General features: G+C 44.0%; 1 protein-coding gene across 1 annotated transcript in view; it reads right to left on the reverse strand.

Moving 5' to 3' along the window:
- The window catches only part of PTGER3 (prostaglandin E receptor 3), a 31,077-nt gene extending 17,028 nt beyond the window's left edge, over positions 1 to 14,049 (reverse strand). The window contains exon 1 of the mRNA XM_060232017.1: positions 13,105 to 14,049. Coding sequence (XP_060088000.1) covers positions 13,105 to 14,001 — 897 coding nt within the window. The 5' untranslated portion in view covers positions 14,002 to 14,049. The remainder of the gene's footprint in view (positions 1 to 13,104) is intronic.
- Between the last annotated feature and the right edge of the window lie 12,306 nt (positions 14,050 to 26,355).

Here is a 26,355-nt window from a genome sequence, read left to right on the forward strand (position 1 = left end):
CTGTTATTAGAAACCACAATATTCAAAAATGAGTGGGGGAGACACTTTAACCTTCCAGGACATTCAGTTGCTGACGTAAGAGGAGCAGTTCTCTTACAAAGGAATTTCAAAGAGAAATTAGAGAGACTGCTGAATTGCAACTGTTCACGAAACTCAAGACAATGCATTCTCCTGGACTGAACTGAAACCTAGCTTTCTTCTCTCATTACCAATGCCCTCTATTGTAATTTGGCATCTGAAATTCCTTCAGTCTCCAAGATATAAGGACAGATGGACTCACATTCTAGCTGTATCTGAAGCAGTGACTCATGGAAGCTCATGCCCTGCTGCAAATTTTGTTAGACATTAGGTGGCTACTGGACTCTTGCTCCCTTCCACTAATAAAGAATGCAAATTGTGCTCTTAACTTTCTTTTCCACCCCCATCTGTTGGAACTGCAAAGGGGGATCTCTCCAAGTGCCATGGGACTCCTCTCTCTCTCTACAGTGTGCTTTCTCTGGCTTTCTTTCCCTCCCCCCTCTCTCTGAAGACCTGTGTAGGCACAAAAAAGCTTATACAATGCTGTTGCTTGTTTCTTAAAAGTGCTACAGGACTTGCTCTCTCTGGCTCTTTGTTTCCCTCGCCGCTCCCTTGCTCAAGAAGTGTGCACACCCACAAAAGCTTATACTTGGAATAAAATGATGGTCTTCTTCAGGGGTTTTTTTTTTAGCAGGAATGCATAAGAACGCAGTTCCAGCTGGCTTGGTGTCAGGGGGTGTGGCCTAATATGCAAATGAGTTCCTGCTGGGCTTTTTCATTTAAAAAATCCCCGGTCTTCTTAAAAGTGCTGTAGGACTCTCTTATTCTCCCTCTCTCTGGCTCTTTTCATCCCCATACAGTCATATCAGACAGATTATATCAAAAATATAGCATAAAAACATAGATCATAACAGTAGAGCACAGAGAGCTTAAAACCGTTTCCAGGCTAAAGTAGTTTTAAGAAATTAGGATCAGATCTCACAAGTGTGCACAGAAATTTAGGGGAAAAAATTGGGTCACAATGTCATCATAATACTGATACTAGACCAATACATTTATCAAACCCCCTGTATGCTATAAATTGGGTTTTAAATGAAGTTATTAAATGTTACCAAGTTCTGCTTTTCAGGGAATTTGTTAACGATTTGAGTTTATACAGTATATATTTATTATTTATTGAAACCACATGATTTGCTATGGCTTTTTGCTAATAAAGTAAAATTCATAATGATGATAATGATGGTCACAGTGTCCATCACTTTATACCTCATTTCTTATATTATTGGCCACTCTCCATGTTTGGAGAGATATTTATAGAACTTTTTACAATCCACTTTGCCTTTCACCATCCTGAAGAGTTTGGTGTTGTCTACAAATCTGGCATTACCAACTATAAGAACATAAGAACATAAGAGAAGCCATGTTAGATCAGGCCAATGGCCCATCCAGTCCAACATTCTGTGTCACACAGCGGCCAAATATATATATATATATATATATATATATATATATATATATATATATATATATATACACACACACACACACACTGTGGCTAATAGCCACTGATGGACCTCTGCTCCATATTTTTATCTAACCCCTTCTTGAAGGTGGCTATGCTTGTGGACTATGAACCAGTATCCAGCAGTATCCCAAACCTATTCCTTCAGGAAGACTGCAACCCTATCCAGGATGGGCTGACTCCTCAGTCCTTGAGCAGCTCCTCATTTAGCACCAGCACCTCAATCTTGTCTAGTTTCAGCTTCAGTTTATTGGTTCTCATCCATCCCATTGCCTTCTCTGTGCACCTGTTCAGGACTTCCATAGACTTACCTGGTTTAGCTGTTAAGGTGAAATAGAGTGGATGTCATCTGCATACTGGTGGCACCTCACTCAAAATCCCTGGATGATCTCTTCCAGCAGTTTCATGTAGATGCTAAAAATCATGGGGGACATCCTGTGGGACCACACAGCACAGATCCCATAATGCCAAGCAGCAGTTCCTCAGCACTATCTTCTGCAATTGGCCAATCAAGTTAAAAGTGGAAGCACCACTTTTAATAATAGAATTTTAGAAGAAAAAAAAGGGAAGCACCAAAGCACAGTATCCACACTCTCAACTCATCCATCCTCTCCAGAAGGTCAACAACAATGAACACCACAGACAGGTCCAGGCAAATCAACAGGGACACATTCCCCCTCTCACTCTTCTGGTGAAAACCATCTGTCAGGGCAACCAAAGCCATTTCCATATTAAACCCAGCCCTGAACCCAGACTGAAATGGGTCTAGATAATCCATATCCAAGACCACCTGATGCTGTGTGGCCACCAACTGCTCCAGCACCTTGCTCCAAAATGGAATGTTGGCCACTAGCTGGTTTTCAGATCAGTGAGGCCTCTGATGCCTCCTTCAGGAAGGTTGCATGGCCACCTCTTTCAAGTTGGTCAGAACTACACCCTCCCACATGCTTTGTCACCTCTGAGACACAGTCAACCAGCCCAGCTCAAACCCAACAGCCATGAAGGGCAAGGGTCAAGTCTACACATGGTGGGCCACCCACTACTGAGCAGCCTGTCCACTTCATCAGGCCTCACCAACTGAAATCATCCATACAACTGCAGCTGGACTGCAGTCTAAGGACATACCAAGGACAGCAACAAATGTGAAATCTAAGTCGTGTGAGTGATTTTATCTTCAAAATGCATAGCAAAAATATCACAGTGGACCTGTAGGTCTTATGGTTCTACATTTCCAGGAGCTTGGGATAAGAGCTCCAACCCAATAAGAGCTCCTTCATAAATTTGAAAAGTTTTTCTGGATAGCATTGCATGCATGGAGAAGTAAACTTGCTTTGCTGCCATCATTGCCTTAGAGCAGGCATGATAATGTGCTCTCAATCGTGCTTGGTCTCATTGAGTTTTCTTCCACATGAGCTTTAACCATCTATGCAACTGTGTCATTGCTCCAAGCTTCTCACTGTACTAAGGTGTGTCCCCAGCTCTGCAGGAGGGCACTCCAGATCAACCATGTCATAGCCCAGGTCATCACCATATTCCACAGATCATAAGAACATAAGAGAAGCTATGTTGGATCAGGTCAATGGCCCATCAAGTCCAACACTCTGTGTCACAAAATGGCCAAAAAACCCAAGTGCCATCAGGAGGTCCACCAGTGGGGCCAAGACACTAGAAGCCTTCTCACTATGCCCCCCAGCACCAAGAATTCAGAGAGTTCCAACAAAACAGAGTACCAATACCAGACAGAGAGTTCAAGCAATCTCTCTCTCTCTCGGCTTGGCTTCGCGAACGAAGATTTAAGAAGGGTGCAATAGTCCACATCTGCTGCAGGCTCGCTGGTGGCTGACAAGACCAATGTGGGACAGGCAGGTCCGGCCACAGCGGCTGCAGGGAAAAGTCTGATTTAGGGTTGGTGCTGTAGCAGTGCGATTCTTCCTCAATCTCCTTTTGTCCTCAAGACCAGCTATGCGTGCGTTCTCAAAGGAAGAGACAGCCTGGTGGATGGTGTGCCTCCATGCTTTGCGATCTGAGGCTAGGTCAGACCACTGGTGATGGTTGATGTGACAGGTGCTAAGGGATTTCTTCAAGGAGTCCTTGTACCTCTTCTTTGGTGCCCCTCTATTTCGATGGCCGGTGGAGAGTTCGCCATACAGGGCAATCTTGGGAAGGCAGTGGTTTTCCATCCTAGAAATATGCCCTGCCCAGCGCAGCTGCGTCTTCAACAGCAGTGCCTCGATGCTTGTAACCTCCGCCCACTTGAGGACTTCAGTGTTGGTCACAAAGTCACTCCAGTGGATGTTGAGGATGGTGCGAAGGCAGCGCTGATGAAAGCGCTCAAGGAGTCGCAGGTGATGACGGTATAAAACCCACGATTCGGAGCCGTAGATGAGGGTTGTCATCACAACCGCTTTGTAAACATTGATCTTTGTGCCTTTTTTCAGATGCTTGTTGCTCCACACTCTTTTGTGCAGTCGGCCAAATGCACGGTTTGCCTTTGCCAGCCTGTTGTCAATCTCCTTGTTGATCTTGGCATCTGAGGAGATGATGCACCCCAGGTAGCTGAACTGCTGGACTGTCTTCAGAACTGATTCACCCACAGTGATGCAGGGAGGGTGATAATCTTCCTGGGGTGCAGGCTGGTGGAGAACTTCTGTCCTCTTCAGACTAACTTCTAGGCCGAATAGCTTGGCAGCCTCTGCAAAGCAGGACGTCATATGCTGCAGAGCTGATACCGAGTGGGAGACGAGTGCAGCATCATCAGCAAACAGTAGCTCTCGGATGAGTTTTTCCATTGTCTTGGAGTGGGCCTTTAGTCGCCTCAGGTTGAACAGGCTGCCATCGGTGCGATAGCGGATGTAGACACCATCGTCATCATCTAGATCTACTGCGGCTCTTTGAAGCATCATGCTAAAGAAGATCGTAAAGAGAGTTGGCGCGAGAACGCAGCCTTGCTTTACACCTGTGCCTATTGGGAAGGGCTCCGAGAGGTCGTTGCAGTGTCTGACTTGGCCTCGCTGGTCTTCGTGTAGCTGGATGATTATGCTGAGGAACCTTGGGGGACATCCTAAACGTTCCAAGATTTGCCACAGGCCTTTCCTGCTAACGGTATCGAAAGCTTTGGTAAGGTCGACAAAAGTCACATACAGAGCCTTGTTCTGTTCCCTGCATTTCTCTTGGAGCTGCCTGAGAACAAATACCATGTCGGTGGTGCTCCTGTTAGCTCTGAAGCCGCACTGGCTCTCTGGGAGGAGTTCTTCTGCAATGGTGGGCACCAGTCTGTTCAGGAGTATTCTGGCAAGGATTTTGCCTGCGATGGAGAGCAGGGTTATCCCCCGGTAGTTGGAGCAGTCTGACTTTTCCCCTTTGTTCTTGTATAGGGTGATGATGATTGCATCGCGAAAGTCCTGTGGTAATTTGCCTTGTTCCCAGCAGGTGACAAGTACTTTGTGAAGTGAGCTATGTAGTACTGTGCCCCCATGCTTCCAGATCTCTGGTGGAATTCCATCAACTCCTGCTGCCTTGCCACTTTTCAGTTGCTTGATGGCTTTAACAGTCTCTTCGAGGGTGGGGATCTCATCCAACTCTGTTTTCACCAGTTGAAGTGGGGTGAGGTGGATTGCTGAATCTTGAACTACGCGGTTGGCACTGAAGAGAACCTGAAAATACTCCGACCACCGGTTCAGTATGGATGCCTTGTCTGTGAGGAGCACTTGGCCATCTGCACTATGCAAGGGACTCTGAGCCTGATATGATGGGCCATATACTGCCTTCAGGGCTCCGTAGAACCCTCTTAAATCACCAGTGTCTGCACACAGCTGGGTTCTCTCTGCAAGCTTGGTCCACCACTCGTTCTGAATGTCTCGAAGCTTGCGCTGGAGGTTGCGACATGCAGCGCGAAAGGTTGCTTTTTTCCCAGGACAGGAGGGCTGAGCAAGATGTGCTTGGTAGGCAGATCTCTTTTTTGCCAGTAATTCTTGGATCTCTTGATTGTTCTCATCAAACCAGTCCTTGTTCTTCCTTGTGGAGAACCCGAGGACTTCTTCAGAGATCTGCAGGACGGTAGTTTTTAGGTGTTCCCAGAGTGCTTCTGGAGAAGGGTCTGTGGGGCAACTGAGGTCCTCAATTCTTGACTGGAGTTTTGCCTGGAAGGCAGCTTTAACTTCGGCTGACTGGAGGCTGCCAACCTGAAACTTCCTCCGAGGGATACCTCCTCTCCTGGGTGTGGGTTTAAAGTGAAGACGGAGATTGCAGCGTACAAGACGATGATCCGTATGACATTCTGCGCTGGGCATTACTCGGGTGTGTAAGACATCTCGAAGGTCTCTCTGGCGCACCAGAATGTAGTCGATAAGGTGCCAATGCTTGGACCGTGGGTGCATCCAGGTTGTCTTCAGACTGTTCTTCTGCTGGAAGATAGTGTTGGTGATGGTGAGCTGGTGCTCCATGCAGAATTCTAGCAGGAGGCGCCCGTTGTCATTGCAGTTGCCAATGCCGTGTTTGCCAAGTACTCCTTTCCAGGCTTCCGAGTCTTTACCTACTCTGGCATTGAAGTCGCCAAGGATGATCACCTTGTCCTCTGTAGGGGTCTTCCGTACGAGGTTGCGTAGATCAGCATAGAACTTGTTCTTTTCTGCAGGATCTGCTTGAAGGGTTGGGGCATACACACTGAAGAGTGTTGCATGCTGCTTGTTTTGAAGTGGGAGGCGCATGGACATGATGCGATCTGAGTGACCTGTTGGCAGGTTTTCGAGTTTGGAGGCAATGGAGTTCCTGACCATGAAGCCAACGCCAGAAAGGCGGCTCTCAGCCTTTGACTTACCCGACCAGTAGAGGGTATAGCCAGCACCATGTTCTTGAAGACTACCTTCCTCAGGGAAACGGACCTCACTGAGAGCTGCTATGTCGATATTCAACCTGAGAAGTTCGTGGGCAACTAGAGCAGAGCGTCGTTCAGGGCGACCACTGCCTACTGTGTCAAGCATGGTTCTGATGTTCCAACACGCAAGCTTTAGTCTTTGCACACTTTGTGAGGCAGGTGCATGCCTTTTCTTTGTTGTTATTTTTCGACCGCAAGTAAGGATGCCCGTTGACTGTGGCTAGCCAACTGGGGTGGGGGAGACGAGCTTTGTTTAGGCCACCTTTTCTAGGCCCCTCTCCATGTGGAGCAAGCAGTGCTGTCCCTAGATAAGGCTGCTTGGTCGTTCAAGGTGCTGCCGAAAAATGCTTTCATCTCCGGGTTAGCATCAGGCGACCAATACCCTGAACCGCCTACATGCAGGATCGGGACTGCGGCTTCCAGTGGCACCTTCCACCTGCCGTTTCGCCCCTTGCCCATCGCTGCAGGACTTGATGCATTGTGGGTTGTGTATGTGGATATGCCCTTCAGGCCTGCGCAGAGGAATTTTTTAGGTGAAGCGCAGTGTGCGCGGTACTGGCTCCACCCTTTCACCTGGGGGTCATCTGCCATGGCCCAGTAAGCCGGGACGCCGGCAGCGAGTCCTCCAGGTGGTAGGTGTTACATTAACGAGCTCTATCTGCCCGGGTTTGATGTTAGAGTTTTCCTTCTCTTAGGCTGGTGAGGTTGGTGGGCCCAGCCTGCCCATCCGGTTATACCGCCGGACATTCGGTCGCACCATGACGTAGCAAACTCTGTGAAAACGGGGGGGGGGGGGGACCAGCGAGAAGGTGTTGCTACGGATGCAGTAATGCAGGAGAGGCCATTGCAGTGACCATCTGCCAGGCATAGCCAGACAGTGACCACGCGGCGTTCACTACACCGGGAGAGGAGAGGCTATGTATTGCGCATACACTTTCCCTGGGGGGGTAGGATTCCCAGAGGGAGCCCACCCCCCACCCCCCCAAAGCAATACGCTATGGCTAATAGCCACTGATGGACCTCTGCTCCATATCCAATCCTCTCTTGAAGCTGTCTGTGCTTGTTGCCACCACCACCTCCTGTGGCAGTGAATTCCATGTGTTAATCACCCTTTGAGTGAAGGAAGTACTTCCTTTTATCAGTTCTAACTCGACTGCTCAGCAATTTCATTGAATGTCCATGAGTTCTCGTATTGTGAGAAAGGGAGAAAAGTACTTCTTTCTCTGCCTTCTCTAGCCAACCAGGGCTGTCACAGGAGCACCAAATGGAGACATTTGAAGAGAACTGGTTCCTTTTGTTCTGGAAGTATGGTGGCAGGCCTACAAATCAGAGTGGTACTGATGAATATCATTCAATAATACCTTATACAGTCTATAAAATAGTGTATGTTTGGGGGTGTCTTTCTTTCACGTTTTGCTAATGATTCCCTATTTTTTCAGCTGGAAGAAAGGAAGGTGTCTTGGGGGAAAAGGTTATGGAACAAAGCAAATGATAATGAATTTTGACACTATTTGTCATATGTGGAATGTAACCTACTGAATGTGTGGCTTAATGTGCAAATGAGTTCCTGCTGGGCTTTTTCTACAAAAAAAAAAAGCCCTGGTCTCCAGGATAGCATGGTGACTGACTCAACTCCAAATCCACCATGTAGCTCCTTTTTCTCAGGCAATCTACTAGAAAACTGCTTGGACATTTTTCCTTGCATCCTTTTAAAGGAAAGAGCTAGAAGCTACAAGAACAGAAAAGCTGCATGAGCTATTCGCAAGGGGGCATGACTCCCATATGCATTCTGTAGCTACAGGCCTGCATGGGAATAATTGTATTCACTTCTTGCAATTTCTGTAAGATGATCTGAGGATCTCAATAAATCTCAGCTTTCTTTTCTAAGAAATATTTAACATGGATATTTAATATCCATGGACAATGCATAGAAACAGATTAATTATGTGTTTTGCAGAAAGTTCTGGTAACTTCTATATCTTCCATAAAGGTTTACAGGTTTTGTTTGTCCTCCCCAAGGATGCTACTTTTAGAAGATGCTATCAGCAAGAAAGTAAGCACCTAGATACATGAAAAAAGTTAATTAATAAGATGACATTTTGATAAACTATTATATGTGAGGCAGACCAGGTCCCTATTAAAATATGTTTATTCATTTAACTTGACTAATATTCACTTGTTAAAGAATTCATAGTGTGCTTTATAATGTCTGCTAATTACATTAGAACAGATATTTTCTTAGAAAAATTAAAAAAAAATATCCCCCACCAATGTATGGACAATACTATCATTCAGGCAATCAGAAAGGACATTTCTTTGTGATTTGCCAACTATAAATTATGATAGTGAGGAAAAAATGATGCAAGTCATACTGAGTGTATCTTATCTGTTAATAAAGAATTGAAAGGAAGGAAGCAAGCCAAGTAACAGCCCCTATACACATTTGGCACCCTTAATTTTGTTATGTAGCAAGGTAGTGGGATGGGGATAGATAAGTGACTTTCAGGGCTTTCAGATTGCTTTACTGACATTTCATTTTAAATAACTTAAAAGACCTTTTTTGGTTCAGTCTCTTTCTAAATGCATCAAATAAATCCAGACATCTGGCAGCAGGGGTGTTAATGAGTAACAGGAGCACTGATTGGAAATAAGTGAAACCTGCTTGCTTAAAGTCAGGAGAAAGAGTCCAATGTGTATGCAGTCCATTTCTCCTCACCATTATATGAGGATTACTTGAAGCTAAACAGGATATCTTTAGAAGAAAAAAAGGGAAGGGAACTTTATAGGAATTCATTTGAGCTTCTCTTCAACTAGCACATTTCTGGTAAAGGGCTGGCTTGTATATGCTGCCTTGCCTTCTCCTAGTCTAAAATGGGCTGCTTTTGCAGCCCATCTTGGACCCAGCAAGGGACGCACAGAAGGGTGTCACATCTTGCACACACACCCCTTGAATCTGGTTGAAACAGCATGGGAGGAGGAACAGGCTTTCCAGGCACATCCATGCAGCTGTGAGCAAGAGCTGCTGCCCTTCTGGATTTTGCCTTGGATGCCCCCAGGAAGGAAGGTACATGAGTTGGCAAACTGATCTGACTGAGCTGGTTCTGGCCTGGTACCAAATATTTCCCTGGCCAAATGTTTGCTTGAGTACCTCCAAGCAGAGATAGAGACAGCAGCAGTGTATTTTACACAAGAGGGTAGCCACTGACAACTGTTATCAGATGGAACAGCTTTAGTTTGTATTTAAAAAGCCGCCCCCTTTTGCCAGAGATTCTGCCAGCATAAAGAGCCAAAGCTGAAATACTCCTCTTTGTGAAGGAGTGAAGTAAGGGCCATTAAAAAGATACTTTAACTTTGCAGAACGAACTTCAGGCAGCTGAGCAACCACAATGAAGCTTGGATTTCACACTGGTGCTCTTTCCCCACTCCTGTAATGGAATCACAGGCAACTTTACAAATACATTTAAATATCATATTTACAATTAATTACTATTTATTTCCCTCAAGCAATACTGAAACCATTACTACCTACTATTGAATTTTGCTTTTGACACCCCCACCCCACACACTGCATTCATAGGAATAGGAAATAAGAAAAACTTGTGCCTTTCTCCTGACATTTCCAACACAAGATAGAGAAGGGCAGTAGTGGGTAAGCAGAACAAACGGACCAGTTCCCACTAGGGTTGCCAACTCCCGGTTTGTAAACTCCTGAAGATTTGGGAGTGAAGCCTGGGGAAGGCAGAGTTTGGTGAGGAGTATGGTTGCTGACTCCAGGCTGGGAAATACCTGGGGGGGGGGCAGGGAGTTGAGCCTGAGGAGGGCAGAGTTTCGGAGGGGGGGGGTAGTTCAATGGAGTATGATTCTATAGAGTTTACTTTCCAAAGCAATACTTTTCTTCATATTTTGATACATGGAAATCAGTTGTAATAGCAGGTGATCTCCAGCCACCCTTCTGGAGACATAATAAACAAAAAGGACCACAGTACAGTGGTTATAACTGTTACAACAAAAATCACTGTGTGTAGTATTAAATGCTCAGTATATTCTTAATAATTTCTATATAATAAATTCTGTGTCAAACACAGCTGTGCTCATATATTATTTTTTTTAGTTGTTTCCACAAGTTGGAACTTGTAGTCACTTTGAAGCTTTTTTTAAAAAAACAACAACAATTATTTAGCAGGAGGTAATCACCATACAGAATTATAAATGTTGCCTCAGCTTACTAGAAGCTTCACAAATTGTATGATTCTCCTACCTACATTATTAGTGGTGTAGGTAGGAAAATCATACCATTTTAATTTGAAAACTTGCAAATTTTTCTGTTTGAAGTCACAGGTCTTGAGGAAAGCTTGGGAAATGGGAAGCTGGATCAACCCACCCATCCCCATTGTCTTGTCTGGCTTTGCTTATAGCTCCAAGGAAATCTTGAATTTACCAAAGAGAATACTGGACATTTATACTCTTTGAGTTTGTCTTTTGTATTGGGTATTGTTTGTATCTTGCTTAAAACACTGAATATTTCACTTATATTATAAGGATTTGTGTGGGAATTCAAGCATTCTCAGCTGCTCAGCTATTTTGCTTTCTTGCTTTGCTTTCCTGCACAAGAAACCTTGAGAAATAGCTGAGCAGCTCAGCTTGCGGCTTTTCTGGGGAACTTGGAGTCCCTTTAAACCCTGCTTTCTGCTCTACCCATGAGCTGCCATAAACTGCTTCAAAAGTTCATGGAAGTTTGTGACTGTAGATCCATCATGAACTTTGGTTCAAAACCATGAACAGGGCCAAAGTCATGATGAATTTTGCTTCATGGTTTGGTTCATGCCTATCCCTACAGGGGTCCCCAACATAATGCCAGGGGGTACCATGGAGCCTGCTGAAAACTTTCCTGGTGCCGTCCAAGTGTTTTTAGAAAGTGGGCAGGGCCAGGTGAGGCCTTTGCCCAGCATGGCTTCTGATTGGTCACTGAAGATATTATTTGCTATGCGGATTTTTTGGCGAGTACTGACATTGGTAGGAACAATTGTTTTGGAGATCAAAAGAGTAATCATTCTGCAGCTATCCATTTCTGCAGAATTAGTGGGACTAGAAGAAGCAAAATGCAGTGGTGATTGCCAAGATGTGAAAACTAATAAAAAACTTAAACACTTGAGACATCTTTCACTAAAATAGAATACAAACAAGACACAACTTTGGCAAAAATGAGTTGCTACTGGTTTTCTCTGAAGGACATTTACAGTTCAGCATGAGTGAATGAAGGTCTTTAAGCCTTTACCAACCTATTATGCCTATCCTCTCCAGAGTCATTTGTTTTTTAGTAAGGATCTGAAATCAGAAGCTACCACTTTTGGGGGGGAGAGGGGGACAAAAGGGGAGAAGTTGAGTATGTATGCATTTGTCTGGAAGGGGGAGTGTAGAGAAAGTTCAACACTCTGCTCTTTCATGCTGCAGTTTAAAATGCTACCGTTACTTTATGGGAAGCTAATACATGATCTGTATTTTGGCTAGTGCCAACACTGAGATTTGCCCTGAAGAAGCTGTCACCTGAACCACCAGCTACACTTAGTTTGATTCACAAGTGTTATGAAAGTAGTTCTATGAACTTTCATATGGATTCAAATTCACTCCCACATCCAATTCTTCTAATAAATAAGCTACTTAATCTCATATCAGCCAACTAGAGGTCACATTCTGGTTCTTGATGATCTCCTTTTACTTTTGTACACAGTCAGAAAGCATAAGACATTCCCTCACCTGGCAGGGCCTTGTTATTCACTGTGAGGCTTTCCAACAACAACTCTCTGCTAAGCAAGCTGGATCTGAAACACCATAATGTTTCTTCTCTTTGCCCTGAGTACTTGCCAGATCAGAGAGGAAGCTTGGCCTGATCCAAAGCGATTCACAGTTTTTAAGCAAAAAGAATTTACACAACCAACTCTGTCTCATCAGTTCTCTAAAAGACTTTTTTGAGTGCAGATTCTGGGGAGGGGGGAGTTGATGGAAGAAGGTTAGAGAATTGAAGGCATGATTAGCTGTTTCTTCTGGTGTACAACACTCAACCCTTTGCTGAAAGACTTTTCTTGTACTGCTTCAAAAGCCTGTTCGACTAAAAACAAGGAATATGTGCAAACGCCATGGGAAATCTCTCTCAAACTAACTTTCAACACTCTCAGAAGCCATATGTCATTCCCACCCCCATGGTGCCATATTCTAAAACTGCAGAACACAACATCCCATAATGGGCTCCTATTAAAACTTCAGAAGACTGCTATCTCTCTCTGACTATCCATCTTCATGAATATTTGTGAGCAGCTGTCTGCCGCAAGCAGAAGATCAGAGCTCCATGCTTTGTTTCCTTCTGTTCACCCCCTTCATTCCTTCCCTACCTATGTACTCTGGATTCACTGTATATTCAAAGGAAGCAAGCCAGTCTGACAATGCAATTCTATGCAGAGTCACTCCAGTCTAAACTCATTAATTTCATTGGCATTAGACTGAATTGCACAGGTTTGTACTGGAAGTTAGGCATTTAAAGTTGCAGGCAGATTTTATGGATTGCATATTTTGTTCTAAATTCAAGTTTTAAGTTCCCTTTGCAGGGATAGTCTTAAAGCAGAGACAGAGAGACACCCAGATGCACACAAAGTCACATATGTCTACAGTGAAATCAGAGCAGAGGCAAGCAACCTACCAAAAGAGGGGACCAGCAGGCAAAGAGGACGCACATGATACCCAGCAGCTGGATCAGAGTTTCCATGGTGATCCTGCCCCACTGTCTCCTGGATCGAGACCTGGAGCTTTTGGTTCGGCACCGACAAACCAAAGCAACAATTGTCGCCATGTTGCATGCCACAGTGATAACAAGGGAGGAGAGCCCCAAGAAAGCAAAAATCGAAGCAAAGACTGAGCTGCCCATCCCAGAACTGTCATCATCCCCAGTGCCAATGAAGCACCAGGTACCTGGCCACTGGAGACTGTACTTCCCCACCCCAATGATGGGCAAGAGTGCAAAAGCAAAGATAGCCAGCCACACGCTGAGAATGACAGATTTGGTCACCCTGGTCTTCATGTGGCCAGAGTACCAGTGCGGGGCTCGGATGGCCAAAGTCCTTTCGACAGCCATGGCGCTGGCGATGAAGAGAGGGCACAGCCCAAAGACAGTCATGCACATGCCAAAGAAGGTGCACAGTTTCAGAGACGGGTCCACCTTGTCCCAGTTCCGGTTAGCTAAGTACACCGAGATGACAATGGGGCTTGTCACCAGCTGTCCAGTGAGATCGGTCAGTGCCAGGGAGCCGATGCACAGCAAGAAAGACTTCTTCCTTTGATTCTCCTTCTTGTGATAGGCTTGGTACACCAAAAGCATCGCCAGCCCATTGCCCACGATGCCCGTGATCATCATCGTTAGGGGGAACACGATGGAGACGGAGCCACACGGAGCCGTGGCGTTGCCAAGAAGAGCCATGGTGGTGGCGTTGAGCCGCTCCTGGCAGAGCCCGCACAGAGTCATGTTGCTTGGTGGAGGTGCGAAGGAAAAGGCAGCGGCGACGGAGGTGCCGGGAGCAGGCAGACGGCGCTCTGGTCCCATCCCATGGCGGTGCGCCTCGAGCCAGCCGTTGGGGCTCTCCGGCGCGCCTCACAGGGCTACCAAGGGCGAGCGGCCGCTCTATAAGGCGTAGGAGGCGGGGCCCCGCGGTCGTGTCACTTTCATTGATCAGTTTGAGGCAAGGCGAAGAGGCCGCTTTCCTACCTGCTGCTTGCGCCCGACACGCGCAACAAGCCAGAGAGGATGAGCCCAACTTTAGTAGTTTCTTAACCTGCAGGGAGCGAGAAAGAGCTGGATCCTGTCCAACCCCGGGAAACTGGTAGACTCTGCGTTCCCAGAAGCTTTTGAAGTAAGGTAGGTGAAGCGGGACGCAAGCCTCGAGGAAGCAGCTGTGACTATGGCAGGGATGCCTCCGCTGTCGACCAGGGTTTTACTTGCTCTCCTCCCTAGATCATCCCGTCTGTCTCCTAAGAATATCAGAGCTTTGTGCTGACGTAGTCCCTGCTTTATTTTTCACACTGGCATACGCTTGAGCTAAGCTAGTGTTTCCGGGAACTTTTATATATTTAGTTGCTGTCTTGTAGTTTGTCCCCATCAATGCCTAAACCCGTCGAGAGAGCGATATACTGAAAAGGTGGACTTTCTTGCTGCGGTTTCAAAATCAGGCTCAAAACACCCTCAAAATGTGTTTTAGAGACTGAAGCGGAAAAACAACCAAGGTGGTATTAGAGGCAATGAGGACATCTAGTGGGAGGTAAAAGACGGCGCCAACCTGCAGCCAAGGGTTGACATTAGAGTTCCGTGAATAAGCACCTGAGGCGTTTTCTCTTCTAAAAACTGGTTCTCAAAGCTTGATTATGAGAGGGGCGCAGAAAACCTCTTTTTAAAGACTGCACACTAGCTTACTGTGAATTCCTGATAACAAGGGGATAAAACTATAATTTTTTAGAAAAAAATTCCTAGTATGATAACAGAATTTCCACAGGTTTTTTTTTTTAAGGATTATGATGCACATTCATAAATTTGGTGGGAAAAGATTTCTGGGTTGTAGTAGATAGTTCAGTGAAGTTTCAACCCAATGTGCTGCTGAAGTGACAAAGGCAAATACTATGTTATGGATTATTACAAAAGGGATTGGACATAAAGCAGCCACTATTATAATGCCCCTTTATAGCTCTATAGCCTCATTTGCACCATATGTGCAGTTTTGTCCACCATACCTCAAAAAAAAACATCATAGAGCTAGAAAAAGTACAAAAGAGGGCAATCAAGACGATTAAGGGGTTGGAGCACCTTCCCTATGAGAAAAGGCTGAAGACTCTGGGACTTTTCAGTTTAGAAAAGAGTAAACGGGGCGGGGGGGGGGGCGGGAGAATGATAGAAGTATATATATTATGCATGGGGTGGAGAGAGTTGACAAAGTTAACTTTTCTCCCTCTCCCAATATACTAGAACTCAAAGGCATTCAATGAAGCTGATGGGCAGTAGAATTCATGACAAACAAAAGAAAATATTCCTTACACAATTAAAATGTGGGATTCAATCTTAGAGGATGTAGTGACAGGTGTAGACAGTTTTAAGAAGGGATTAGATAGATTCATGGAGGATAGGTCTATTAGTGGCTATTAGACATGGTGACTGAGGGGATTCTCCAAATTCAGAGGCAACACCAGGAGAAAACCTTGGCCTCTATGCCCTATTATTGGCCCTCCAGTGAAACTGTTTGGCTGCTTGTGAGGCAGGGTGCTGGACTAGATGAATCACTGATCTGATCCATCATTTTTCAACACAAAGCTGATAACCTTAATCCAGCCCTTCATTTATGAATTTAGGGAGAGCCAATTGGAGGTACTGGTTAGAGGAAACATTGGTTGTGACTGTACAAGACAGATCAAACCTGGAAAAACACCCTATGTTTGCAGAAAAATATGAATTCTAAAACAAACAAACAAAAACACCAACTTTGGGATAGGGTTGGAGTAAAAAACCTGAAAATGATAAAAGGAGTACCTGTAGCTTTAAGCATCAGATTTCCTCAGTGGCTGCAGATGGCAAGCATTGTATTCCTGGCTAGGTTTATGTAAGAAGGCAGGGTCTGTTAAGTTCTCTGAAAGGAAATAGCACAAGGAGATAAAACCTTCTATTGCAGCTTCATAAAACATCAAGGACCTTCCAACAGCTGTAGCTGCTGGCAAGTAGAAACTGAGGCATGGAATGCAGCCTGTTTAAAGGGCTGAGCTCCAACACCACCAAGTATGGCAAACCAAAGAGGCCAATGCACTACAGGGTCCTTTCCAGGCCTATATTGATCTTTGATGGAGGACTCATTGGGTGTTTTATAACCAAATTCATGCCCCCAGGCCATGACATCAGGTGACCCATGACATAGAGGTCAGATGACCTGCGATACCATTACATGTGACCCCTGATCACAGAAGCGGGAGGCTCCCAGGACAGTTTGGAAAAAGGATTAAGGGCATTAATGAACTTACCTGACCTAAACAAAGACATCTGATGGGATAATATGGGGCCAAATCACTACCTGTTATGACACCAGAGCTAAACATAATGGGGACGATCTCTGTGGCTGGAACTGGTCCTTGTAAAACAAACATTCTGCCGGGAGTTGTATTGTGTAAGCAACTGCCATGGCTGTCTGGCAGGAAAAAAGTCATTTGCATAGGTGAGAAAATGAAATTAACAAGCCTATGGTCCACCTGGGCTTCCCCCATTTGCATCTCCAAAGCATGTCCTGAGTATGTGTGGCTCCTGCTTGGCTCTCCAGCAAGACTTGAGACTGTTGTTTTAGGATGTTGCAGGAATATGGCTCCTCTGTAGAGATTGCTCAATGGCTTCCATGGGTAGGAACACAGTTAGGATCTGCAAGGTTGAGCAGCTCGGGAAGCAGCCGTGATCTGGAATCCTTCCTGGCACGGGAAGCACACAGTCGCAGCAATGGCAGGAACAGGCAGGAAGTCTTCCTTAGCTAAATTGAAGTGCTTATTATTTGACCTAATACAGATTAAAATGTCCATATGGGGCTGGAACATATGTAGTCAATTGGACTCAAGTAAGGCTGAGAGTCCAATAAAGCAGGATACATGTGTTTATAAGGATACATAGTCCATAATAACTGAGAATTCAGGGGGTCTGGCACCAGGGCCAGAGTGAACATAGTCCATTAAAGATGGAAGAAAGAGCTCAGGCTTACAACCTAAAAGTTGGCAGCCCTAGAAGGAGAGAAGGAAGCCAGGTAAGGAGAAGAGGCTATGGTGACTTTCAGGAAGGAAAAGTGGAAAAAGTGGGGGAAATGAGATGCCTCCTACAAGTCCTTGCAGGTTTCTACTTGTCAGAATTTAAAATCAATCAAATAATTATAATCTAAGAAAAGTAAATAAAAACAGTAACATACAATAAAAATCACAACACATGCAGTGAAGAAACCAACAGTACAACTATCCCCCCCCCCCAGCTGTTTGTGGAATTCTAATCTCGTACTTATGGAATTGCTATAGAAATGCCCCCGTTTCTATTTGAGGCTAGGCTAAACTAGGCTAGCCTCAGGAATGAAAATGAAGCAGTACAGGTTTGTACCTCACCTACTCCTTCAACCCCCTTTCAACATTACCATTCAACACACACACACCCTACAACAAAGCGGAAAAAATACTTGACATGTGTTTGGATTTTAGTTTCAATTAACCCTTACATGGCTTGTTTACTATGTGTTAGATGGAGGTTAATTGAAACTGATAGAGATACTTTGATGGGCAATTTGTCTGAATGGGGAAGAAGTTGTTGAATCAGTTTTAATTAGGATAGCATTTCCCCTTAAGGATCAGGTTCTTAGATTGTTGTTAAATCCAGTCCTCTTTTCAGATGCACAAAAGGCATGAAATACCACCTAGAAACTTGGATTAGTGCAGCTGCTGTAACTTTTCTGTGGGAAGGGATAATCTTGCCAGTTATCTATGCCTTAGTACCATCCCGTACATTCTATGAACATTTAATGACTACTCAAACATGAACTTATTTAGTATGTGCCAGTGATAGTTGGGGGACCTATCCTGATATGAGCTTTCATTTTGTTTCTAGGCCTGATTCATATCTATAAAGCCATAGACAGCTTTGGACATAGAAGATAATCACAGAGGTTACATTAATGTCTCAGATCATCTTCTGAAGTTGTTCTCTAAGTGCCCTCAACTTCAGAATTCAGGCAGGTGATTACTAAACAAAATACCTCTTCTGTTTTATAGAATACCCTCCTTAGAAATGCCTGCCTGGTCTTTTAATTATGTGACTGTTTCTCTTAAAGGCATGTCAGTGCAACCCTAAACAGAGAGACACCATTCTAACTTCATTTATTCCAATGTGTCAGGAAGATCAACTCCACTGAGGATTGTGTCTGCTTTATGACTTGAGTTTTTATTGGTCTTTCACTTATCTTTATTGGTATTTGTTGTGGTTGTTTCTTGTCTAGATTTTTATAATTTTTATTTATTTTAACTACAAAAAGAAGCAGAAGCATAAAAGGGGGGAAGGGCATATACAGAATAGGAAAAAACAGAAACAAAGAAAAATACAAATATATCAGTTATAATTCTACTTCCAAATAAAATACCCAATTCGTTCTACCTGCAAGTATAAAGTTCTCCACATATTTTACCATCCTTGTCCTTCATTATATTTTTTAACTGAACTATTACTTGCAATACAAGTCTAAACGATTCTTCTTCAACACAAGTAAGTATAAAAAAGTCAGAGCAATCTCAACACAAAACTGGCTGGTTTAGCTTAACCATGCTGAAAGCACAGACTAATTTGTTAGTTTAACAATATCATCATTAAAATAAGCACAAAAATCATATCTTTATCCATAAAAAACTAAAAATAAAAAAATAACAAAGTAATTTGTCTTTCTCAATGTGAACAGTTTCTTCAGAGAAGCGTAATAAATTAAAAATCTGCCAGATTACAAAATAATTGTGCTGTCTGCCTTTTTAACAATTAATCCAACTCTTATATCCTTATTGCTCTAGAAAAAACAACTTAATATAACCCAAAAAATTCACTTAACCTTTAAAAGTCACATATCTGTTCTTATTAAGAGCTCCATACCCAACTAGCCACAAAGATGGAGACAGTTCAAGAAACCCTTCTTCCTAAAAAGAAATCTATCTTCAGATTTATAACTAAAATGCACCTTCTCTCTCCTTAATACAGTCTGAGACAAATATCTTTATCCTTAACAGGCTGAAAATAGTACACAATGATTTATCTATCTCATTATAGACAATTTTTTCAAACAAACATATTAGAAGGAGATCTACTAATTTACAAAATAATTATGGTGTCTACCTTCTTAACAATTACAGAATAGCTTGTAGGTTTACCGATATCAATAGCAAACATAAAAAGCTAATATCATTATCTGTTAAAGACAAGTTTACCAAATTACAAAATAATTATGTTGTCTGCCTTCTTAAAAGTTAATCTAAGTTAACTATTTTTACATTAAATTCTTTTCAAAAACTTCTCAGTCCTTTAGCTTTTATGTCCATATTACTCTAGACAAGATAACTTATTACAGCAAAAAAAAAAAATCTCACTTAGCCTTTTAATATCACATATCAGATTTTCTTGCAAGGTCCATATCCAACTATCCATGGAGGGAGATCTAGTTTAAAAAGCCCTTCTTCCTGAAAGATTTCCACATCATGATTTTCTGGTTAAAATGCACCTTCTTACTCCTTAATGCAGTCATCCCTCTCGAAGAAAGTGAGAAAAATTCCACAGCCTTTGTTCCTTTTGGCATAGCTTCAGTCAATCTCCATTTCCAGTCTTCTTTTTTAGCTGCGCCATGGGGTTCCATTTTGATTTTCTTTTGTTCGTTTCTCAACGAGTCACTCTCCCATTTCAGTTCCACAGACGTCACCAGGTTCTCTTTAGCACTCTGCTCATGTAGATTTGAGATTTCGCTAGCTTTCATAAGAACATAAGAGAAGCCATGTTGGATCAGGCCAATGGCCCATCCAGTCCAACACTCTGTCACACAACGGTAAAAAAAATTTATATATACGCACACACTGTGGCTAATAGCCACTGATGGACCTCTGCTCCATATTTTTATCTAACCCCCTCTTGAAGCTGGCTATGCTTGTAGCCGCCATCACCTCCTGTGGCAGTGAATTCCACATGTTAATCACCCTTTGGGTGAAGAAGGACTTCCTTTTATCCATTTTAACCTGACTGCTCAGCAATTTCATCGAATGTCCACGAGTTCTTGTATTGTGAGAAAGGGAGAAAAGTACTTCTTTCTCTACTTTCTCCATCCCATGCATTATCTTGTAAACCTCTATCATGTCACCCGCAGTCGACGTTTCTCCAAGCTAAAGAGTCCCAAGCATTTTAACCTTTCTTCATAGGGAAAGTGTTCCAACTCTTTAATCATTCTAGTTGCCCTTTTCTGCACTTTTTCCAATGCTATAATATCCTTTTTGAGGTGCGGTGACCAGAATTACGCACAGTATTCCAAATGAGACCGCACCATCGATTTACACAGGGGCATTATGATACTGGCTGATGTGTTTTCAATTCCCTTCCTAATAATTCCCAGCATGGCGTTGGCCTTTTTTATTGCAATCGCACACTGTCTTGACATTTTCAGTGAGTTATCTACCATGACCCCAAGATCTTTCTCTTGGTCAGTCTCTGCCAGTTCACACCCCATCAACTTGTATTTGTAGCTGGGATTTTTGGCCCCAATGTGCATTACTTTGCACTTGGCCATATTGAACCTCATCTGCCATGTTGACGCCCACTCACCCAGCCTCAACAGATCCCTTTAGAGTTCCTCACAATCCTCTCTGGTTCTCACCACCCTGAACAATTTAGTGTCATCTGCAAACTTGGCCACTTCACTGCTCACTCCCAACTCCAAATCATTTATGAACAAGTTAAAGAGCATGGAACCCAGTACTGGGCCCTGCGGCACCCCACTGCTTACTGCCCTCCACTGCGAAGACTGCCCATTTATACTCACTCTCTGTTTCCTATTAATTAGCCAGTTTTTGATCCACAAGAGGACCTGTCCTTTTACTCCATGACTCTTGAGCTTTCTAAAGAGCCTTTGATGAGAAACTTTATCAAAAGCTTTCTGGGAGTCAAGGTAAACAACATCTATTGAGTCCCCTTTGTCCACATGTTTGTTCACCCCCTCAAAGAAATATGAGGCAAGATCTTCCCTTACAGAACCCATACTGAGTCTTCCTCAATAACCCGTGTTCATCAATGTGCCTACTCATTCTGTCCTTGATAATGGTTTCTACCAGCTTTCCTGGTATTGAAGTCAGACTGACTGGCCTGTAATTTCCCGGATCTCCTCTGGAACCCTTTTTAAAGATGGGGGTGACATTTGATACCATCCAGTCCTCAGGAACGGAGGCAGATTTCAGTGAAAGATTACATATTTTTGTCAGAAGATCCACAAGTTCAACTTTGAGTTCTTTCAGAACTCTTGGATGTATGCCATCTGGACCTGGTGACTTATTAGCTTTTAATTCATCTATCAGTTGTAGGACCTCCTCTCGTCACCTCAATCTGACTCAGGTCTTTCAACACTCCTTCCAAAATTAGTGGTTCTGGAGCGGGCAAACACTTCTCGTCTTCAACAGTGAGGACGGAGGCAAAAAATGCATTCAGCTTCTCAGCCATTTCCCTATCCTCCTTCAGTAATCCTTTTACCCCTTGGGCATCCAAGGACCCCACTGCCTCCCTGGCTGGTTTCCTGCTTCAGCACAAAAGCTCCCATTTATTTCTTAATCAACTCTGTTACTGAACCAAGATCCTGTTTCAGAGAATTTAAACTGCTTAAAATATATTTTTTGTAGATTTCGCTTAGCAAAGTCATTTTTCTCTGTCAACAAACTCAGTCTATTAATCCAAGTTGAAAAGAAGCTCAGAGTCCCAGATAGTCCGTCCTTCCCAATCTCCTCCAGCTGGAGTTTTGAGTGTTAGCATTTCAATTTCAATCAGACGACAAGGATAAATCTCTCTAACAAATATCTTGTTTTGGTCAGACTGTATTGCAGCCAAATAATAGTCTCTTTAACAAATATCCAATTATAACCTGGGTCGATTTAAGTATCCATATTCAGATTGATTCAAATTATTTCCGGTATTTAAAAATGTTCTTTAGCTTTTCGAAGCTTCATTCACAGGGAAATTGGAGATATCGACCTCTTTCCTTTGAACTGCCCGCTTGTTGTAATGTAAAACAACCCATTAGCCAGTGGTATTGAAAGCACACTTACTTGCCACGTAGAATTATCATGCTTGAGGTAGAGAAGCAATAGATCAAAAGCTTATTGAAGAGAAGCAAGCAATCGGGCGTTCACCTCTATTGGCGATCACGACGGGGGGAGTTTCGTGGCGTACAGGGAGAACAGGAACAGCTGCTGCTGCACCCCTGTCTTGCTGTAAACCCCCATGGCGAAAGGAGACCCCTTCAGGGTCTCTCTGGGGGTGTCACATCGGTGGCACCCCTCCACCCACCTGATTCAGAGGGGCCGCAGGCAAGAGAACTCGCGAACCCTGCTGAGCTCAAGGTGACATCGGTTGTTTTTTGCCTAAAGAAGCTGCCTTTTTTTTTTTTTGGAAAGGCAGAGAGTACTTTAATGATAAAAAGGAAATGAAGACATAGTTGTTGAGCCACACAGTAATTTTATATCTTACAAGCTTTCAGGTCATTTGGTCCTATAGTTTCAACTAAAAGACATATAAAGGCAGACCACCACTCTAAAATAATGACAGTTTTATTAGATATGGCTTCATCTATTGCTAGAGTGATTACAAAAAGAAAGACAGGATTCTGTTCTGTTAAAAAGAGACATGAACCACTCTGTATCAAAGCAAATGTGATAATGGACTATTGAAACTTCCTGGTGATAGATAATGAGAACACAGTAGTCTTCAAACACAACACCAAATAAGGGGTTGAGAAGAAGAAGATGACATCACACATTTAAAGCAACAACCCCATCTTTTAAAGTTGTGCAGAGCTTGGCCAGCACACAGTGGGAAAAGATTCAAGTCACATACAACCTAAACTTCTGGTTTCACTGGTTTCATTTTGAAAGCTATCCTCATTCTCCATAGATGCAGATTTTCTGATGCCTCTGTCCTATATGTTTCGCATTGTTAAGGGCATTCAATTTAAAGCTGGAAGTGCCAGCAAGGCTTGTTGGCTGGTATTGTTTATTAGACCATCTAAGGTTCCCATTTGGCAAGTTAATCTATAGTAATAATTCTGTTATTGCCATGACCAAATTGAAGATCGCCATTGGCTAATATTTCTGGAATAAACTATTGACTCATCATACATCTGTCACCACCTCTGGCCTTGAATTGGCTCTCCCCCACCTACTCAGGCCCAGGAATGTTGAACAAACTGCCAGAAGCAGTTTTCCCTCAGAGACAGCCACATTGCCACCTCTTCTCTGTGTCCTCTTTGTCAACCAGCCTCAGAAAGGGTTGCAGAGCTACTGCAGCCTCAAAAAAGGCCTCTCAGCACTCTTCTGAAGGCCACAGAAATAGCCAGAGATGGCAGAAATCAGCTCCCCTTGAGGTGTGTGTGTGAGAGAGTGAATGCCTTCCCTTGGGTGGGTTGGAAGACAGCAAGGGTGGGAGGGCACTCACCCAGAGACCTTTAGCAGTACCTTTCCAGGCTGGTGGAAAATCCTGGAGATTCTGTGGTGGAGTTTGAGGAAGGCACAGGGGTTAGGGCTTCAGAGCGGGGTCTGCCAGACACAGGTTCTTGCTGTGGAAGCTGACTGGGTGATTTTGACTAACCTGCCACACTAGGTTGTTGTGTAGATCAAAGAGGGGAGAGAAGAATGATGCAAGCTGCTTTGGTCCCCCCAAAGAAAGACTGTCATTTCCAATGTAGAGGTTGCAAGGAGAGGAAAGACGATGAAAATCTGAAGTCAGAGGGGCAGATAAAGGGATGGCTCCACCTGGGGGTTGGCTACCCTATGCCTGGCTGTTTGCTATTACAGCAGCAGCCCCCTATGACAGCCACTGTGGCATAGGAGTTAGGGCTTCAGAGTGGGATCTGCCAGACCCAGATTCTTGCTGTGGAAGCTGGCTGGGTGATATTGAACCAGTCACAGACTTCCAGCTAACCAGCCTCACAGAGTGGTTGTTCAGATCACAGGGGGGAGAGGAAAATGATGTAAACTGCCTTGGTCCCCCCCCCATCCCTGTGAAGAAAGACTGTCATTTTCCTATGTAGAGGCTGCAGGGAGGGGGAAGGTGATGGAAACTTGAAGTCAGAGAGGCATATAAATTCAAGGAGATAGGGTTGCCAATTACAGGTTAGTAAATTCCTGGCAATTTAAGGGGTGGGACCTGGAGAGGGTAGGGTTTTAGGACGGATAGGATCTCAGACAAGTACTATGTCATTTCCTACTGGGGAATCATTCAGATTTACAACTCCTCTCTAGATGGCAGAGATCAACTCCCCTTGAGGTGAGGGGCAGAGTCAATGCCTTCACTTGGGTGGGTGGGAAGACAGCTATAATGGTGGGCACTTGCCCAGAGCCTCCTTCTAGAGCCTGTTGTATTTTTCTTCACAACAGGCTTTACTCCTAGCCATTCTATAAAACATTAAAATAAGGTGATGTTATTCTGTAAGATTCCAAAAAACATCCATGTCACATCACTCACATAGATAATCCTGGGCATTGTAGTTTGAGGAGGAGCAGTTATTACTCAACATTCTCATCAGTTCCAAACATTCATTGAGAGTAGGGTTGTCAAGTTTAATTCAAGAAATATCTGCGGACTTTGGGGGTGGAGCCAGGAACAAGGGTGCAGCAAGCACAATTGAACTCCGAAGGGCATTCTGGCCATCACATTTCAAGGGACCACACGTCTTTTAAATGCCTTCCTTCCATTGGAAATAATGGATAGGGGCACCTTCCTTTGGGGGCTCATAGAATTGGACCCCCTGGTCGAATCTTTCTGAAACTTGGAGGATATTTTGAAAAGAGTCACCAGATGCTATGCTGAAAATTTAGTGCCTCTACCTCAAAAATAGCCCTCCCCAGAGCCCCAGATACCCACAGATCAATTTTCCATTCTACCCTATGGAAATCGGTCTCCATAGGGAACAATGGAGAGCCCAGCAGACATTTCCCTCCCCTCCCCCCGCTTTCTGATAACCCTGAAGTGGGGGGGAGGGCATTCAAACCGGGGGATCCCCTGCCCCCAACTGAGGATTGGCAGCCCTAGTTAAGAGTGCTGTTGCAACTGGGATTGCATTATGTTTAAAGTTTGGATAGGCCTTTAGATTAAAAAGTAGTAATTTTAAAAATTCTCCTTAATTTTAATCCAGTCAGTTCTGGAAATCAAAGTTAACTTCTGAAGAGTAGACTGTAAAAAAAAAAGCGCTTGCTGGGTCATCTAGGATCCCCCCCCCCTCCCTCCCCTGGGCAAGTACTTTTGCTGCAGCTGTTTCTACCAAGATCTGAGCAAAGACACAAGCTTTTGTCAGGAGCCAACAGGGCACTGTCCTTTAACTCAGGGGTCCCCAACCCCCGGTCCGTGGCCTATTATCAACCAGGTTGTGAGTTGTATACTTATTTCATTATATATTACAATGTAGTAGTAGTAGTAATAATAATAATATGACAATATTGGATTTACATCCTGCCCTCTACTCTGAATTTCAGAGTCTCAGAGTGGCTCACAATCTCCTTTACCTTCTTTTCCCTCAGCAGACACCCTGTGAGGTGGGTGGGGCTGAGAGAGATCTCCCCAGAAGCTGCCCTTTCAAGGACAACTCTGCAAGAGCTATGGCGAACTCAAGGCCGTTCCAGCAGCTGCAAGTGAAGGAGTGGGAAATCAAACCCGGTTCTCCCAGATGAGAGTCTGCACACTTAATCACCACACCAAACTAATAGAAATAAAGTACACAATTGTATCATCCCAAAACCATCATGCCCCCCTCCCCCAGTCTGTGGAAAAATTGTCTTCCACAAAATCGGTCCCTGGTGCCAAAACGGTTGGGAACCGCTGATTTAACTCATAGTCTGTGGCCCTATCATCTGATGAAGATTGGGAGTACCAGATGCAGCCTGAATTGCACTGGTTAAACAAGCAATGCTGGTGTAACGTTTACTGTCCATAAGGCTGGAATTGCTAATTCTGGTGAAAGATTAGTATGCCTGGCCAATTGTTCTGTGAAGGAATGAGTGGGGGCAGTGTATTGTTTTTTTCTGTTTGTGTTATATTAGGTGAAAACTGCCTGATTGTGTGCTTGCTGTCCTATCCATATTCAAGTAAGAGCTGGTATCTGGACTTTTGTGTATTGCTCTAATATGCATCCATGCT

The sequence above is a fragment of the Heteronotia binoei genome, chromosome 2 (genome assembly GCF_032191835.1).
Source record: "Heteronotia binoei isolate CCM8104 ecotype False Entrance Well chromosome 2, APGP_CSIRO_Hbin_v1, whole genome shotgun sequence".
Classification (NCBI taxonomy): domain Eukaryota; kingdom Metazoa; phylum Chordata; class Lepidosauria; order Squamata; family Gekkonidae; genus Heteronotia; species Heteronotia binoei.